Raw genomic sequence first — 15,554 nt, 5'->3', positions numbered from 1 at the left:
CATTTTCTGAGGCCTTTGTTGGCCTCATCATTCTGTCATGATTTAGAGTTTTCTTCTCCGGATCTTCATGTGGATGGGTATTTTAATTCTTTTAATTCGGTTTGTACAGAAATTTTAGATGAGATTGCTCCCTTAAAATATAGGGAATCAAAAAAACAATCACAGCCGTGGATGAATGATGAAATCTGTACGTCAAGGAAAATTTGCAGAAGGGCTGAACGAAAATGGAAGAAGGATAGGCTGCAAGTATCATTTGATATGTTAAGAGAAGCTTTGACAAATTTTCATTTTTAAGAATATTTCTGCCTATTTGGAGAAAAAAAAATGTTGCAATAAGAAGCCTAATATTTTATTTAATACGATTAATAAAGTGATTTTTCCTGCACCTACTAATTGTCTCGAGGCTACTCAAAAGATGTGTGAGGATTTTTTGCAATTCTTTGTAAACAAAGTTGATAATCTTCATTCACAGATTAGACCAGTAACCACCTTTCATTCTGAGTTAAGTCATCAGAGTTCATTTAGTAGTTTTGAACCTATTTCTTTACCTCAGTTGGAGCATATATTAAGGCACACTAGACCTGCTGCACATCCGTCTGATCCTCTTCCTCCTCGGCTGTTGTTAAAATTGTTTGAGCTTTTAGGTAAAACTCTTCAATCTCTTTTTAATAGTAGTTTAATTAATGGAAATGTTCCTGCTTGTTTTAAACATGCAGTAGTGCAGCCACTTCTTAAGAAACCAAATTTGGACTATACTGTTTTAAGTAATTACCGACCTATATCAAAACTACCTTTATTATCGAAAATTTTAGGTTGTTCAGTCTCAGCTTGCGTCATATTTAGATATGAATGCTGTTATAGATATGTTTCAGTCAGGTTTTAGATCTCTTCATAGTACAGAATCCGCCCTTCTTAAGGTTTTTAATTTTTTTGACAGTTGATTCAGGAAAGGTAGTTTGCAGCGTTTGGAAGATGTTGGTGTTAAGGGTACTGCCCTAGAATTGTTTAAGTTGTATCTAAAATATATATCTTTCTCGGTTTGTCTTGGAGATCTGTGTTCTACATCAGCTAAATTACATAGTGGTGTGCCACAGGGGTCTATACTTGGGCCTATTTTATTTTCATTATATATGGGCCCTTTGGGTTCAATTTTTCGTAAATATAATATTATGTATCATTTATATGCAGATGACACTCAGTTATATATCCCAATAGATCCAAATGTTTCTCAATCCTTTGATGGACTTGCTCAGTGTTTAGGTGAGATAAGAGCCTGGTTGGCAAGCAATTTTCTTCGTCTTAATACTAATAAGACTGAGTGTGTTGTTTTTGGACCTTCTTCTGCTTCTAAGGAAATTATAAGTAGGTTGGCCGCTATGAAGATAAGTGTTTCAGATCATGTTAAGAATTTGGGTGTTATAATGGATTCAACTTTAGTTTTAGATAAACAGGTTACTAGTGTTGTGAAGGCTGCCTTTTATCAACTCAGAATTATTTCTAAACTGAAAACATTTCTCTCTTTTAAGGACCTGGAGACTATTATTCATGCCTTTGTGTCATCACGCATCGATTACTGTAATTCTGTGTATATATAGGTATTTCACAGGGTCAATTATCTCGTCTTTACACTGGTTTGCTGTAGAATTTAGAATTGAATTTAAGGTTTTGTTGATGGTTTTTAAAGCGTTGCATGGCATTGCCCCAAAATATATTGTTGACCTATTGATTCCTTATCAAAATTCAAGAAACTTGAGATCTTCGAATCAGATGATTCTTTATGTTCCCAAAACAAGATTAAAATCAAAGGTTGATGGGGCTTTCGCAGTGGCTGGTCTTCGATTATGGAACCCTCTCCCAATGCACATTAAATCTTCCCCATCTGTGGATGCTTTTAAGTCTAGATTGAAATCGTACCTTTTTGGTAGAGCTTTTAGAATTGACTAGAGGGACCAGGCTTTACATTTTAATGTTGAATCTTGATTGTGTGACTGTATGTAATGTTGCTGGAAAGCACTTTGGTCAACGGCAGTTGTTTTAAATGTGCTATAGAAATAAAATTTGTATTGTATTGTATTAATATTTTTGTGGAAACTATGATACATTTGTTTTCAGGATTCTATGATGAACAGAAAATTCAAAAGAACAGCATACAGTATATCTGAAATTTTGTTAGATTATAAGTACATGATCATTTTTTAAATGTATTTTCATCTTTGTTTTGGGCTCAACTACAATTCTATATTTTACCTGAATAAAAAAATTAAACATAACGAAAATTATTTTAAGTGAGCATTAGATGACAGCAAAGGTAATCTTAATGTAAAAATAAAGAAAGTTATTGTGCACATTTACAAATATTACAAATATTTACAAATATTCTCACTGTCTTTGTTTTTCTTGGTCTTTTTGTTTTCAGCTAAAAAAATGTTCTTTTGGCACATGCATGGGCAACTTTAGTACAGTCTTCTCCGAATCATCCTTGACAACTGATTGTTTCTTTCACTGTAGGAATTTACATTTAAACTCATGCTGTTGGCTCAGGCAACTCGATCTTCTTTCCATCTGGTGAGCTGCTCTCCCTTATGTATGGCATAGGGTCTTAAATATAGCTCTAGATTCTTATTGATGAACGCTGAACATCCCGGCTGACCTGTTGCTCACAGCTCACACTCTGAGGGCCGTACGGGGGACCAACATCCTGCTGCAGGCCATAGCAAACAGGCTAGGATGTGATTAATGGGATTGCTGTCAGCACATTTTGGTAACATTCTAGCCATATCACTGCAGATTCTTCAATGACTGTATTTGGCTGTACACTAACTAGTCAGGCCTGTCCAACACTGTAGATTTTACATGAAAAAGAGAGCTGTTGTCACATTTTTTTCTTCTATCCAAAGTATCCATGGTGCCCTGCTGGTGCAATCAAAATGCTAAACAATGAGGACTTTGTTATTATTAGGCCATACGAAGTTCGGGTGAATGATTAAAGATGATTAAAAAAATTCCCTCTGCCTCATATCAGCACAATAATATGTCATTAATATTCTGCTCACAGTGGAAACATACAGTAGGTGCACGCTGATTTACGAGGGCCTTGGCCCCCATAGAGTCTTGTCTTCTATTATTCAGGATGTGTGGACCAGGATAACCTTGCGTTCTCAAGGATAACCGTCTCCAGAAGTGTCTTGTCTGCTTTCTCTCTGGTGCCAGTCTGTGGTGCCATGAGCAGAACCTAATTAATGCACTCTGGAGATTAACCTCAGCAGTAAAGTTGAAAGCCAAGTATAGCTCAAATACTTTGACTTATAGTCTGTTAGGATTTAATAGTCTTCTCTCATGAATGTCCAAAACTGCAGTGACAGAGGAATGTTTTGATTTAGCATTTAGTTGTCAGCTCTTCTCCAGCACTTTCCCAGGGAGTAAGTGAAATGGCTGGAGATAAATGTCATTGTTTAATGAGCAATTATTTTTATGTTAAAGTGTCTGAAAACCAATATGCAGAACCTGCTTTTTTCTGCTTTTTGACAGAGTAATAATAATTTGTCATTCATGCAGCAATAAAGTATAACTTCTTTTAATATAACAGCATTATGAATATAGTAGTAGTAGTAGTAATAATAATAATAATAATAATAGTTATTATTGTTATTGATTGGAAAATCTATTATACATTTTTTATATTTTTACTTTTTTGACAGTAATAGTCATTCATCATCCATACAAATATAATTTTTTTATTAACAAGTATAACCATTTTAATATAGCATTATGAAAATAATGTATTATTATTATTATTATTATTATAATGATTTTAAAATGTAATTATTCATTTTTTTAGATTTAAAATGTGTCATTCATGCAACAGTAAAATATCAAATGTTTAATATAAGATTATGAAAAAAATTATAATAATGAAATTATTAATGATTATAAATTATTTAATTTTACTTTTTATATGATCTTCATTCAATTATTTTTATTATTTATGCCATTAGTTTGTATTGTTATCAGATTTTTTTTCCTCCTCTTGACATAGTAACTTTTTACTATAATTTCCTTGTCTTGTAAGTGTAAGAGAGTTATGTTATAACCTCATTAAAGTTACTACTCTTAAATTTGACAAATACATGACAATACATTTTTTTTTCAAAATGCATATTTTAAGTCGACATTAGAAGTGAACTTTTGGGAGAAAAAGCTAGTATATATTTATTTTACATATTTAAACTTTAAGCCATAGATGTAATGTTTTATGGATTACTGTTTGAGGTGTCTGGGGTGTTCAGGAGGGTTTTGTTCCTCTTCATTCTTCTATTTGTCCTGACTTCATGTCCCATGCAGCTCCTGATGTACTCAGTTTAACGTGCATTCTTGTGTATTGTAGGAAGCGGAGCTACGGCTGTGGTCCAGGCTGCCTACTGTGTGCCCAGGAAGGAGAAGGTCGCTATCAAACGCATCAATCTGGAAAAATGCCAGACCAGCATGGACGAGCTCCTGGTATTGAACCTGCTTCCACATATTTAAACAGCACATTTGGTTCATTGCATTGCATATACTAGATATTAGCACAAGTATGGAAGTCAAATGGGTTGTGAATTCCATTTCATGAATAGTGTTCTGGTATTGGTATGGAGACAAACAGCACTCTTCATATGGAAATTTTATGTTCTGCTTAAATATATATGAAACCTGTTTGACATGATCCCAGCAGTGCAACATTTAAAGGCTGCATATGAGCATTGAGCAATACCACTCTATAAGTCATGGCTCATAAATGCCAACACCTTTTATGAGCTGACGGTGAATAATGACTGTACAAGACTAATTGTAATGCATGGACACAAACTTACTGACATTTGTTGTGTGTTTTTGACAATAACTTAGACGATTACTTTTTTTACACAGGTAAATATAGTATAAAATATATTTATGTATGTATGTATATATATACACACTAAAAAATGCTGGGTTGTTTCAACCCAACTTTGGGTCAAATATGGACTAACCCAACTTTTGGGTTAAAAATTTTATGTAAAAATTTAACCCAACAGCTGGGTTAGTCCATATTTGTCCCAAAGTTAATTAATATCTGTAAAATAAGAAACTTAGCCAATTTTTGTTTAAATGAAGGATTGCAGAATTGAGTACAACCTAGATTTAATTCAACCAAGTGTAATATTCTAGAACGTAATAAGTCCTCCATAACTCTAAGTACACTGCTCTGACACTTCTTGGCACTGAGTGTACAAGTTCATGACAAATTTTCACATCTGTGCTGTTTAACTCCTGGAGAACGACCTCCTTAAATGCCCTGGTCTTTAATGGGGAGTGTTGCTCAGCTCGTCTCTACAGAATCTCTCACAGCAGCTCACAAGATTGAGTGAAATACATGTCCACTGAAGGATTTTCAACTCAGGAGAATGAATATCTTCATTGTCATGTTAAAAAAAATGGCCAACATTGCAGGGAATGAGAAGAGGGTAGCATCTTCAGTTTCAGATTTTTGTATTACATCACACAGTGGTGTGTGAATTCATGAAAGCGTTGATAAAGTACAACTCCCTCACACCTTCAGCACTCATACATCCCTATAGAAGAGCTTTACTACCACTGAATGCCACTGTGGGAACCAGGCACTTCTCTCTGTACTCCTTCCTCTAGCAACACCAGAACATTTTGGATGCTGTTAGATCCGAAATGATTGAATTGGTCTCATGAGACCAGAGTGTGGATTCCCAGAAGTCTATATTTTGTAAATATGGGCCTTGGAAAAAGCTAAATGAGTTTATTGTGCTTTGGCTACAGTCGGTAGTTCTGGTGTGGATAAACAACCATGCATGTGACTTCTGCATGCTGCATCTTACTCTGTGAGATAAAGTGTCACTCTTTTCACAGCTTTTGCCGGCTCTGAGACACTTTCACAGTGTTTCTCCTGCTCTTTGACTCTTTCAGAGTAATTGCTGAATTTGTTAAGTTTCAGAGGGGGTGTACTCATTTATGCTGTGCACTGTATTTGATCAAAACTAGAGTAAAACAGTAACATTGTAAAATATTATTACAATTTAAAATAACTGCTTTCCATTTGTCTCCTTGCTGAATAAAAGGATGAATTCCTTTCCAAAAAACAAACAAAAACAAAAAAATGAAAAAGAAAATTTTCCGGTTGTGTAAATGTGTGCATTCGCACTCTCAGTAAATGAGAATCAGAACTCTTTCCTACGAGAAAAGGAGTTGACACATGGATTATACCATTTCCAGATTGCCTGGAAACGTTATTAACTGGACCAAAGGGATTCCCTGTGTTTTTTTCCTAGTCAGAATTCCCCCTTGCACTTCTTTTTGAATCACAACATTGACTAATATAAGGCTTCATCCCAGTCATTAAAGAACTTTTTTGCCTCTCTTCCAATTGTAAAACATCAATTTCTGTTTGAAAGTTTCCTAGTTTGCCTTTTTGTTACATTCTTGTTAAGTTACAGCCAAGTTATAATTTCCATTCATGAGGCCTTATGCTTCTACAAAAATCCTTTCCCCTTCTCAGCTTATTAACTTCATCTGTCAACTCCATAAGGAACTCAAAAGGTCCTACTTATGTTCCTTGTGAACAGGCGGAGCCCATTTCGTTGTTCACTGGGAAAGCTTATATTTCTGATTTACAAGCTCACTGCAGGAGGCTACCAGAAACTCAAATTTTCCCACATCCAGGTGTCTTACAGAGGAGTTAGAAGTCATGGCTGATATTATCCCTAGTCCTGCCCTCAGTGATTTCAGTAAATGGAGACTTTCTTCCAGCTGAACTGAAGAAAACCCTTGGGAATGACTTGGGTGAAAGTTAAAGGGAGATTCTTGTAGAGTTAGGGTCACATGGAAAATTTGAAGGTCGGGTTTCCTCCAATGCTTTCGCTGCCTTTATGACCTGCAGAGCGCTCTCTTAAACCCAGAGGAGGCATTAAATTAAAGCCAGATTGCTCCCGTAATGAGCGGGAGCAGCAGGCAGCTATTCCATACAATCTGCATCAAGGGCTGCACTCGGAGGAAGTTCCTTCCAGAGGTTTGGGTCAATTTCACTTCTGATCAGGCCAATTTGCAGGAGTGTAGCATGCTCTAGTTCTTGCCAACATGCAGGAGCAGCCCAGATGGCTGTGAAGAAAAGAACAGGACAGTCCAAACAAGTCACAACGCAGAATCCGTGTGACTCTGTTGTGGTGGGAGGAACGATTTTCCTCTCTGACTGAGCTGCGATCCTGTCAGTGCCACTGACGTCAAGCTGAATCTATAGTGACCCCACTGTGTACCACTGCAGCGTTTATTCTGCAGGGACGTGACAAGACCTCCCCAAGGCCTTTTCAAATCACATGACTTCAGTGTCTGCCAATTGTCCATCAGATGACGGTGCTCGAATTTACTGCATTTCTCCTAGATAGATTAGGTGCCTAGAACATGGCTTCATTTCATACATTTTCTTTTGATGAACCGAAATCTTTTTGTCTATACTGTTTTCAGCTGATGAGTGAACAAAACTTCACTAAACATTGTAGTGTGCATCCCATCCTATAATCACAATATAAGCTTTGTGCTTTGTTGCTTTTAATGTACAATGTACAATTTAAATGTATACAACATATAAGTGTATATATATATATATATATATATATATACAGTATATATTATACTGTAATATGGTCAAAGGTCTTCCTTCAGTTTTCTGCAACTGGACCACTGGACCAAATATTACTGTTGTATAATGATTTTAATATTCAGGATTATTATTATTTTTATTATTTTACTATACATTATTTAATATATTACTATACTATACAAGTACAAAATGTAAAAATTAGCAAATAATCATTAATGATCATATCATTTATGATCAAGCCGCACGCAGTTGTAATACTTGTCAAAATAGCTTAAATGTTTTTTTAGCCAAAACTTGCAGCCCTTTTTCATGACAGCTGAAATTTACATTCTGAGATATACATGAGATTGCGTTTTTGATATATTTCTGCAGGAGAGCAATATTCCTTTTACTGATCTCAAAGGAAATGTTCTTAAAATTGATGAAAGGGAATCAGCTAAATATCCTGCTGACCTGTTTTAATCTGGTTTTCAAGCTAATGGAAAAATATAGCTTGTTTCTGGTGGCATGTTGGTAGACTGTGTGTGTAAGTGTGTTTGGGTCATGAGGGATCAGGGCAATGTGAGAATATCAGTGGGTCAAAGCAAAGTGATTGTTAAATCATAAATGCACACAGGTGTTTCTGCTGTACTATAGACCTTTTTAGTGCCAACGTCACAATTACATCACAGCATGAGCTGGAGGCAAAACAAAAGGATAACTGGAGGCAGCTATATACAAACCAGCACAGAGTCGGCTACATAAGGAGCTTAAAATGTCATCTGGTTGTGTTGTTGAGTGTCAGAATCAATGGAGTACAGGCTCCAATTTGAAATTTTATTGCATACCTGCTGCCATTGCCAGACAAAAAACCGATGACAGCTGTGGTTAAAAGCAATAAAACGAGCGGACTGGACTGAAACGATCATCAATAATGCTCGTGTTTGCAGCGCACACTTCATATCAGTTAAGGTTAAATAAACTATTGTCTTTTGTTGGTATGGATTATGGTTTTGTTACGAGTCTAAAGATTTCTCATGCATGCCCACCTAATCAGAAATTGGGAAACAAGTTAACTAACGACCAGAGGCTAAACATAAAGGAAACCATTTGTGTCGTCTCACTTTCTACAGTTGCCATAAGTGCAATTGAGAGAGGGAACAGTGAAGGCAAATGTTATATGCCAGGTGTGTGTTCAAGTAGTTGCATTTGCTTACAATTGCCACTGTGAATACATACAGTAGTTCTAGGCATCTAAAGATTTATATGCCCTCAGTTTCTATTTACTATACACGCTCGGTTTCTATATCTGGTAGGTGTGTCAGGCCACTCCTGTCAGATTGTCCATTGAGTGAGTGTGTACGAGTCAGCCAATCTGGTTCCTTCCATTAAAGTTAACATTTTCAAATAACAATCACAATCCCGGGCAGTGAGTGACATTACATATTCAGTTAAAAATCAAGCAAACAAAACTTGCTAACTAGCATTAGTGAAGCAGTCAGGGGAATCTTTCAAAAAAGGTCAAAATGTTTACTAACTGAAAAGGGGGGGTCAATGAAAATTTCATCTTTTTACCTGCATCTTTTCAAATCTGAAAGTTGAAGAGACCAAATGACGGTCATCGCCGTGGATGTTTTTCCCTGTCATTGCCATAGTTTAAAGGGGTCATAGGATGCCCATTTTCCACAAGTTGATATGATTCTTTAGGGTCTTAATGAAAAGTCTGTAACATAGTTTGGTTAAAATTTCTCAATGGTAGTGTGAAAAAACACCTTTTTTACCCTGTCAAAAACAGCTTTTTTCAGAGCATGCAGATTTGTAGCATTTTCCTTTAAATGAGCTCTGCTGACCCCGCCCCTCTCTTCTGAGCCGCTCTCAGAGAGACTGTTTACTTTAGCTGCATTCATCTTGAAACTTGCTAATTTGCAAAGATTCGTAAAAAAATCCTTACACTCACTTCTTCTGTAGGTGAAGCTGGATCACGAATGATTTGCACGAACAGACGCATTTAGGTAGATTAGGTAGTCTGTGCTGAAACGCTACTGTCAATCAAACTATCTTGAGAGGGGCCTGTCTGTGTGACATCACACAGACAGGCATCTGAGATCAGCTTGATTTGAGAAAGGGGTAAAGATTTTAGTAGAATAACAAAAAATTATTTTTATCATTTTAGGGTGGTTGTGTGTACACACTCTGCCAACACACATTTCAGTTCAAACTACTTGTAAAAGTGCATGTAGCATTATATGACCCCTTTAAATTGGAAGTACTTGTCAGTGGATAGTCTTGATGCATATGAATTTGACTGAATAACCATATTCACAAATGTTATCCCAGGCTTAAATTTAATTTTAATTCAGATGGAAATGTTTACTGGAGAACATTGTATAGAGAGTGAGAAATTTGCCCTGAGGAAGAAGGAAAGTGTTTTTTCTACTGGGCATGGTGGCAGAACGGCAGTGACATAACCACAGACAAAGAGTCTCAGTGCTTTTCTTTGCTCATTGTCCTCTGGACGTACACAAATCGGGTGGCAAACAGTCTCTTGATGTCACCCTCCCTGTTCAGCCCATTGTTTTTGTCTCTCTCGGGTAGACATCGGCCAGCCAAGCTGAGATGACCCTTGGCTTCTACTGTGAGAATGCAGATGGAGCGCTAGCATCCAGTGAACATCCAAAGCCCGCCCCGTTTATTATTGTTTTGATATGCCCTCAACCTGGTGTCCATCATGGAAGTGGACACGGGCTTTGTGGAGCCAGCCAAAGCTGTCTGAATTGTTGAATTAAGTCCAGCTTTGGGACAGAGGGGTGGGCAATGTCCAGTGGCCCACTGTTGGGGTGTCAGTGACCCCACGGTTTTGGCACGAGAAGAGCTTTGTGTTGACTGGCATACATGATTGCACTTGTAAGGTTTTTTTTTTTTTTTTTTGGGTCAGTGGAAACCATGGCTCATGTTCACAGGGTCATTTGAAGACTCGACTTTTAAAGTTCGATTGCCATGTTGTTTTTCAAGAACTTAAAATGGCATGTTTCCTTATTGACTTTTTTATCTAAATATTGGAGGAGACTGCTGCAACCCGTCCCATATATTTGAAGCAGAGTGGTGCACTTAATTACAACATGGCTGCATTTTTTGGTTCAATTCATTACCATACTTGAATGGTTTACAAAGCAGCATTTGCTTATATTCAAACCTTAGTTAATTTAGAAGGGAAGTGTATGTGTAAATTGTATGCAGTGTAAATGCAGGCTTTAGAACAGGTTGAGTTGAGCCATGCTGATTTCATACTTGGGTCTCTGCCATTTTTGTCATTCCTGTACTGCACAGGACAGAAACTTCCCGGGGAAGCCTAATGGTTAGAGAGTCGGACTCGTAACCCAAAGGTTGCGGGTTCGAGTCTCATACCGGCAGGGATTGTGGGTGGGGGGAGTGAATGTACAGTGCTCTCTCCCACCTTCAATAACATGACTGAGGTGCCCTTGAGCAAGGCGCCGAACCCCCAACTGCTCCCCGGGCGCCGCAGCAAAAAATGGCTGCCCACTGCTCCGGGTGTGTGTTCGTGTGCACTTTGGATGGGATAAATGCAGAGCACTAATTCTGAGTATGGGTTACCATACTTGGCCACATGTCACATCACTTTCGTCACTCTTGAGTAGTGATTGCAATAGTCTTGTGTTTTTTTTTTAGGTTTGGCTTTTCAACATTAGAATGTTTGACACCTGAAAATCTGGTTCCACCTGACTTAAAGGAGTAGTTCACTTCCAGAATGAAAATTCTGTCGTCATTTACTCACCCTCCACTTGTTCCAAACCCAAAAGAAGATATTTTGAACAATGTTAGAATCCGAACAGTTAATGGGCACCATTGACTTCCATAGTAGGAAAAAATAAATACTATGGAAGTCAATGGTGCCCATCAACTGTTCAGATAATTATTTTTTTTGTCTTTCATTCCTTCTTTTGTAATGTGAATTACTCATCGTTGGACTAAGGAATAATTTGATCGAAACGCTTTGCTCATCATGCTGAGATCAAAGAGTTGCAACACACACTATGTTTTAAGGAAACTTGGAGCCTCTTAGTCGCCTTTCTGACCAGTTTCCTCCTGGCTCTTTCATCCAGTTTGGAGCGACATCCTGATCCAGGGAGGGTCTGTGTTGTACCAAATACCTTCCACTTCTTAATAACAGACTTCACTGTGCTTCTAGCCATTGATAAAGCCTTTGACATTTTTGTCAAATCTCCTGCTTTGTGCCTGTCCACAACTTTATCCCGGAGATCTTTTGACAGTGCCTTGCCACCCATAGTTGATTGTTTTCTTCAGTTGCACTACCAAGGACTGAAATGCTCCAGGAAAGCTCTTTTCATGGTGAATTGATCAAAATGACCACAGCTGATCACAGTTTAAAGTCAAATGGCTTTGTGTGCCATTGAGAAGGTGATTAGCTACACCTGATTCAGTTTAACAGTCATTTGTAGGCGGGGGTGATCCTTATTCCAACTCAGTAATTCTGTTTTTATTTTTTTTCTGACATGGTGTTTGTATATAGTTATAAGTTGCACTGAGTAAATACAGCTGAATAAAACAAAGACTGTGTCTGTCTTTATTTCAGGCAGCAAAACAACAAAATGTGATTTTTTAAAGGGGGTGATTCTTTTCTATACCCACTGTAACTGCATTACATAGGTACTTTTATTGTGCCTTTGCATCTTTTTTGAAGCTATTTTATTTGGTTTTGTTTTAAATATATAAAAAAAATTAAAATACATCAAAATACATTTCTTATTTAAAGTAAGTTACTCTTTTCCATGTGACTGCAATGAATGGGCGCTTTTATAGTGCTCTTGCATATGTTCTGAAGTTATATTTTAGTTTGTTTACAAATTATTATTTTTTTTATTATAAAAAAACCCTAATTTTTCCATATAACAGCAATGAATGGCCACTTTTATGGTGCTTTTGTATCCGCTTTAAAGCTCTGGTCCCCATTCATTTTAATTTTAACAAAACACCACAAGATGGTATGAAGCTTCAGCATTGTGAAGGTATAAAGTCATGTGGCCATTCATTAGCATTAACCCTGCAGTGTTTTTAGTTTCTCTTATTGATTGCTTTGCATTGCATGTAACAAATTGAACAAGTCTGGGCCTGACAGCCAAATAGAAATGGCAGAATTGCTTTGTAATATCATTAGTAAACCCCCACCATCAAATGAGTCGGGGAAAGCTCAGAGGGATGAATTCGGCCGCAGTCCCAACATTACCTCAGCTGTCAATCTCTCCGAGCTGCAAGTGTTTCACTTCAACTGCTCCATCAACTAGAAAGACTAGCAACTAAACGGGATGGAGAAGAAAACAGCTCGTTTTTCCTTTTGTTTTACGAATGCTGAAAAATATATCTAGCAGCGGCGGTTTTCTAGATATTGACAGTAACATATACATCTATTTATTTGGATTCCTTGGTTATTTGGAACAGGCTGTAAGGCAGTCAGATGAAGGTGTCATGGTGTTTACAGCATGCTTGGATGGATGTTGTTTATTTTTAATGTTTGTACGTGCTTTGCGGTCAGTGGAAGGGGCTGGAGGTGCTTCTTACAGTATATGAGTGAGCTAATAAAAACTACTATTTCACCTGAAGTATGTAAATATCAGCACTGATTCTGAAGATTTGCCAACTCTCCAACTGAGCCAGACATGTTTAAACATTAATCCAGATCTGGAATGGCACCATTGTGAGGCACCACAGTTATTCGCCATGAGGCCCAGTGCATTCTGGACCGCATACTATATGACTGCATACACAGAGAGCTGCTTTAGTCTATGACCAGCACATGTGCTGATTCCTGAGTGTAATTCCCTGACGGAAGCAAATTATTGTTTTGTCCAATTATTGCACACTCTGAATCATTTAGAAAGGATATTGGTTAAATCGGGTTACTGTCAATGAAGAGTGATTGTCTCTTTTTTTACTTTCTCTAGAAAGAGATTCAGGGGATGAGCCAGTGTCACCATCCCAACATTGTGTCGTACTACACCTCGTTCGTGGTGAAAGATGAGCTGTGGTTGGTCATGAAGCTGCTCAGTGGTGGTAAGTCACGCCCACCTATTCTTTTTATTTTTTTTTACTAATCCAAACTCTTCATTTTCATCTATGTCATTGGCTGTGTCCAAATGCTGAAAAATGCCATTCAGGGATAGGAAGGCATTAAGACATGTACAATTCAATAATTATGTAGTATCTTCTGAGAGAAGTTTATTTGGTCAGTTTTTGAAAGCAGCATCTGAAGACGCTTTGAAATAAGTAAATTAACTCAAAAATGTTTCTATGGAGAAAGATGCATTGTTAATAACTTCAACAAAACAGGAAAAATCTTTAAAAAAAAATTTTTTAAAAAGGAGAAAAAAAATAAGTCTTAAATTTAAAATAAGTCTGCTTTAAAAATGAGCATTTCACCAACAACATACACTACCATTCAAAAGTTTGGGGTCAGTAAGATTTTTTTACTATTGTTTTTTAATAAGAAGTCTTTTATGCTGACCAAGGCTGCATTTATTTAATCAAAAATACAGTAAAAACTGTGATATTTTGAAATGTAAATGTACAATTTTAAATAACAGTTTTCTGTTTAGATTATGTAATTTATTCCTGTGACCGCAAAGCTGAATTTTCAGTTTCACATGATCCTTCAGAAATCATTCTAATGCCGATTTAGTGCTTAAATAATATTTCTTATTATCATCAATGTTGAAAACAGTTTGAACAGTGCTGCTTAATATTTTTGTGGAAACCATCATACATTTTTTACGATTCTTTGATGAATAGAAAGTTCAAAAGAACAGCATTAATTTAAAATAGAAATATTTTGTAAAATTATCAATGTCTTTATTGTTACTTTTAATTAATTTAATGCATCCTTGCTGAATTAAAGTAATTCCTTTCAAAAATACCTTACTGACCCCAAATTGAACGGTATCTGAACAATACATCATAACTTGGAGTGAATAAAAAAAAAATCATAAAGTGTAGTTCTTCTGTTTAAAGGGGTCATATGATGTTGCTAAAAAGAACATTATTTTGTGTATTTGGTGTAATGAAATGTTTATGCAGTTTAAGGTCCAAAAAACACATTATTTTCCCCATACTGTACATTATTGTTTCTCCTCTATGCCCCGCCTTTCTGAAACGCGTTGATTTTTACAAAGCTCATGGGTCTGAAAAGCAAGGTGTGCTGTGATTGGCCAGCTATCCAGTGCGTTGTGATTGGCCGAATACCTCAAGCGTGTGACGGAAATGTTACGTCCCTTGCCATATTGTGATACCTTTTCCGGCCGGAGCGATGAGACAAAAACATGAAAACCCATTATAAACGAGGCATTCGTTGCATCCAGTGGGGACATAATTATGGATTATAATTACTTATACTGTCCTTTATGCATTGCGTTGCACCGCGTAAACATAAAACCATGTCTGCATTTGTGATCGGAGAAATGACAAACACTTTCTTTGCGTGAACATTTGGGCGGCGTTATGCAAATCTTCCCACATAGCGAAGTAGGTATGTGGGGGCATGTTAGAACGAGCCGTTTTAGGTAGGCGTGGCTGACTCTTAACTTTTATAAAGAATATCTCTTTGGATTTGAGACTTTAGTCTTTGCAACTTTACAGATCTTCTTTATGCACCAAGAGCTTGTAACACTCCAAAGAGAAAGGAAAATTTTTAATCGCATCATATGACCACTTTAAGTTAAATTAAGTCATTTTCTGAGATTTGCTATTTTAGTACTTTACAATTTTATTTACTTGTTTACTTTTACTATGTATTTGTTTAAAACACAGGAAGTAAAGTCTGTTGCAGACACGCATATGTTCAAATGTGAGATTCCATATTTGTCTTACATCATTATTGCTGAATTCACAGCAGTCTTTTATTTAATAT

General features: G+C 36.8%; 1 protein-coding gene across 1 annotated transcript in view; it reads left to right on the top strand.

The window, feature by feature from the left end:
- Positions 1-15,554, top strand: part of LOC107584942 (serine/threonine-protein kinase OSR1-like) — a 90,447-nt gene that overhangs the window by 19,544 nt on the left and 55,349 nt on the right. Inside the window, exons 2-3 of the mRNA XM_016271723.1 lie at positions 4,385-4,497; positions 13,597-13,705. Of these exons, the coding sequence (XP_016127209.1) occupies positions 4,385-4,497; positions 13,597-13,705 (222 nt within the window). The remainder of the gene's footprint in view (positions 1-4,384; positions 4,498-13,596; positions 13,706-15,554) is intronic.

This window comes from Sinocyclocheilus grahami, unplaced genomic scaffold, assembly GCF_001515645.1.
Source record: "Sinocyclocheilus grahami isolate Dianchi unplaced genomic scaffold, SAMN03320097.WGS_v1.1 scaffold65.1, whole genome shotgun sequence".
Classification (NCBI taxonomy): domain Eukaryota; kingdom Metazoa; phylum Chordata; class Actinopteri; order Cypriniformes; family Cyprinidae; genus Sinocyclocheilus; species Sinocyclocheilus grahami.
The sequence above is the reverse complement of the archived record's forward strand: the minus strand, read 5'-3'. Positions and strand labels throughout refer to the sequence as shown.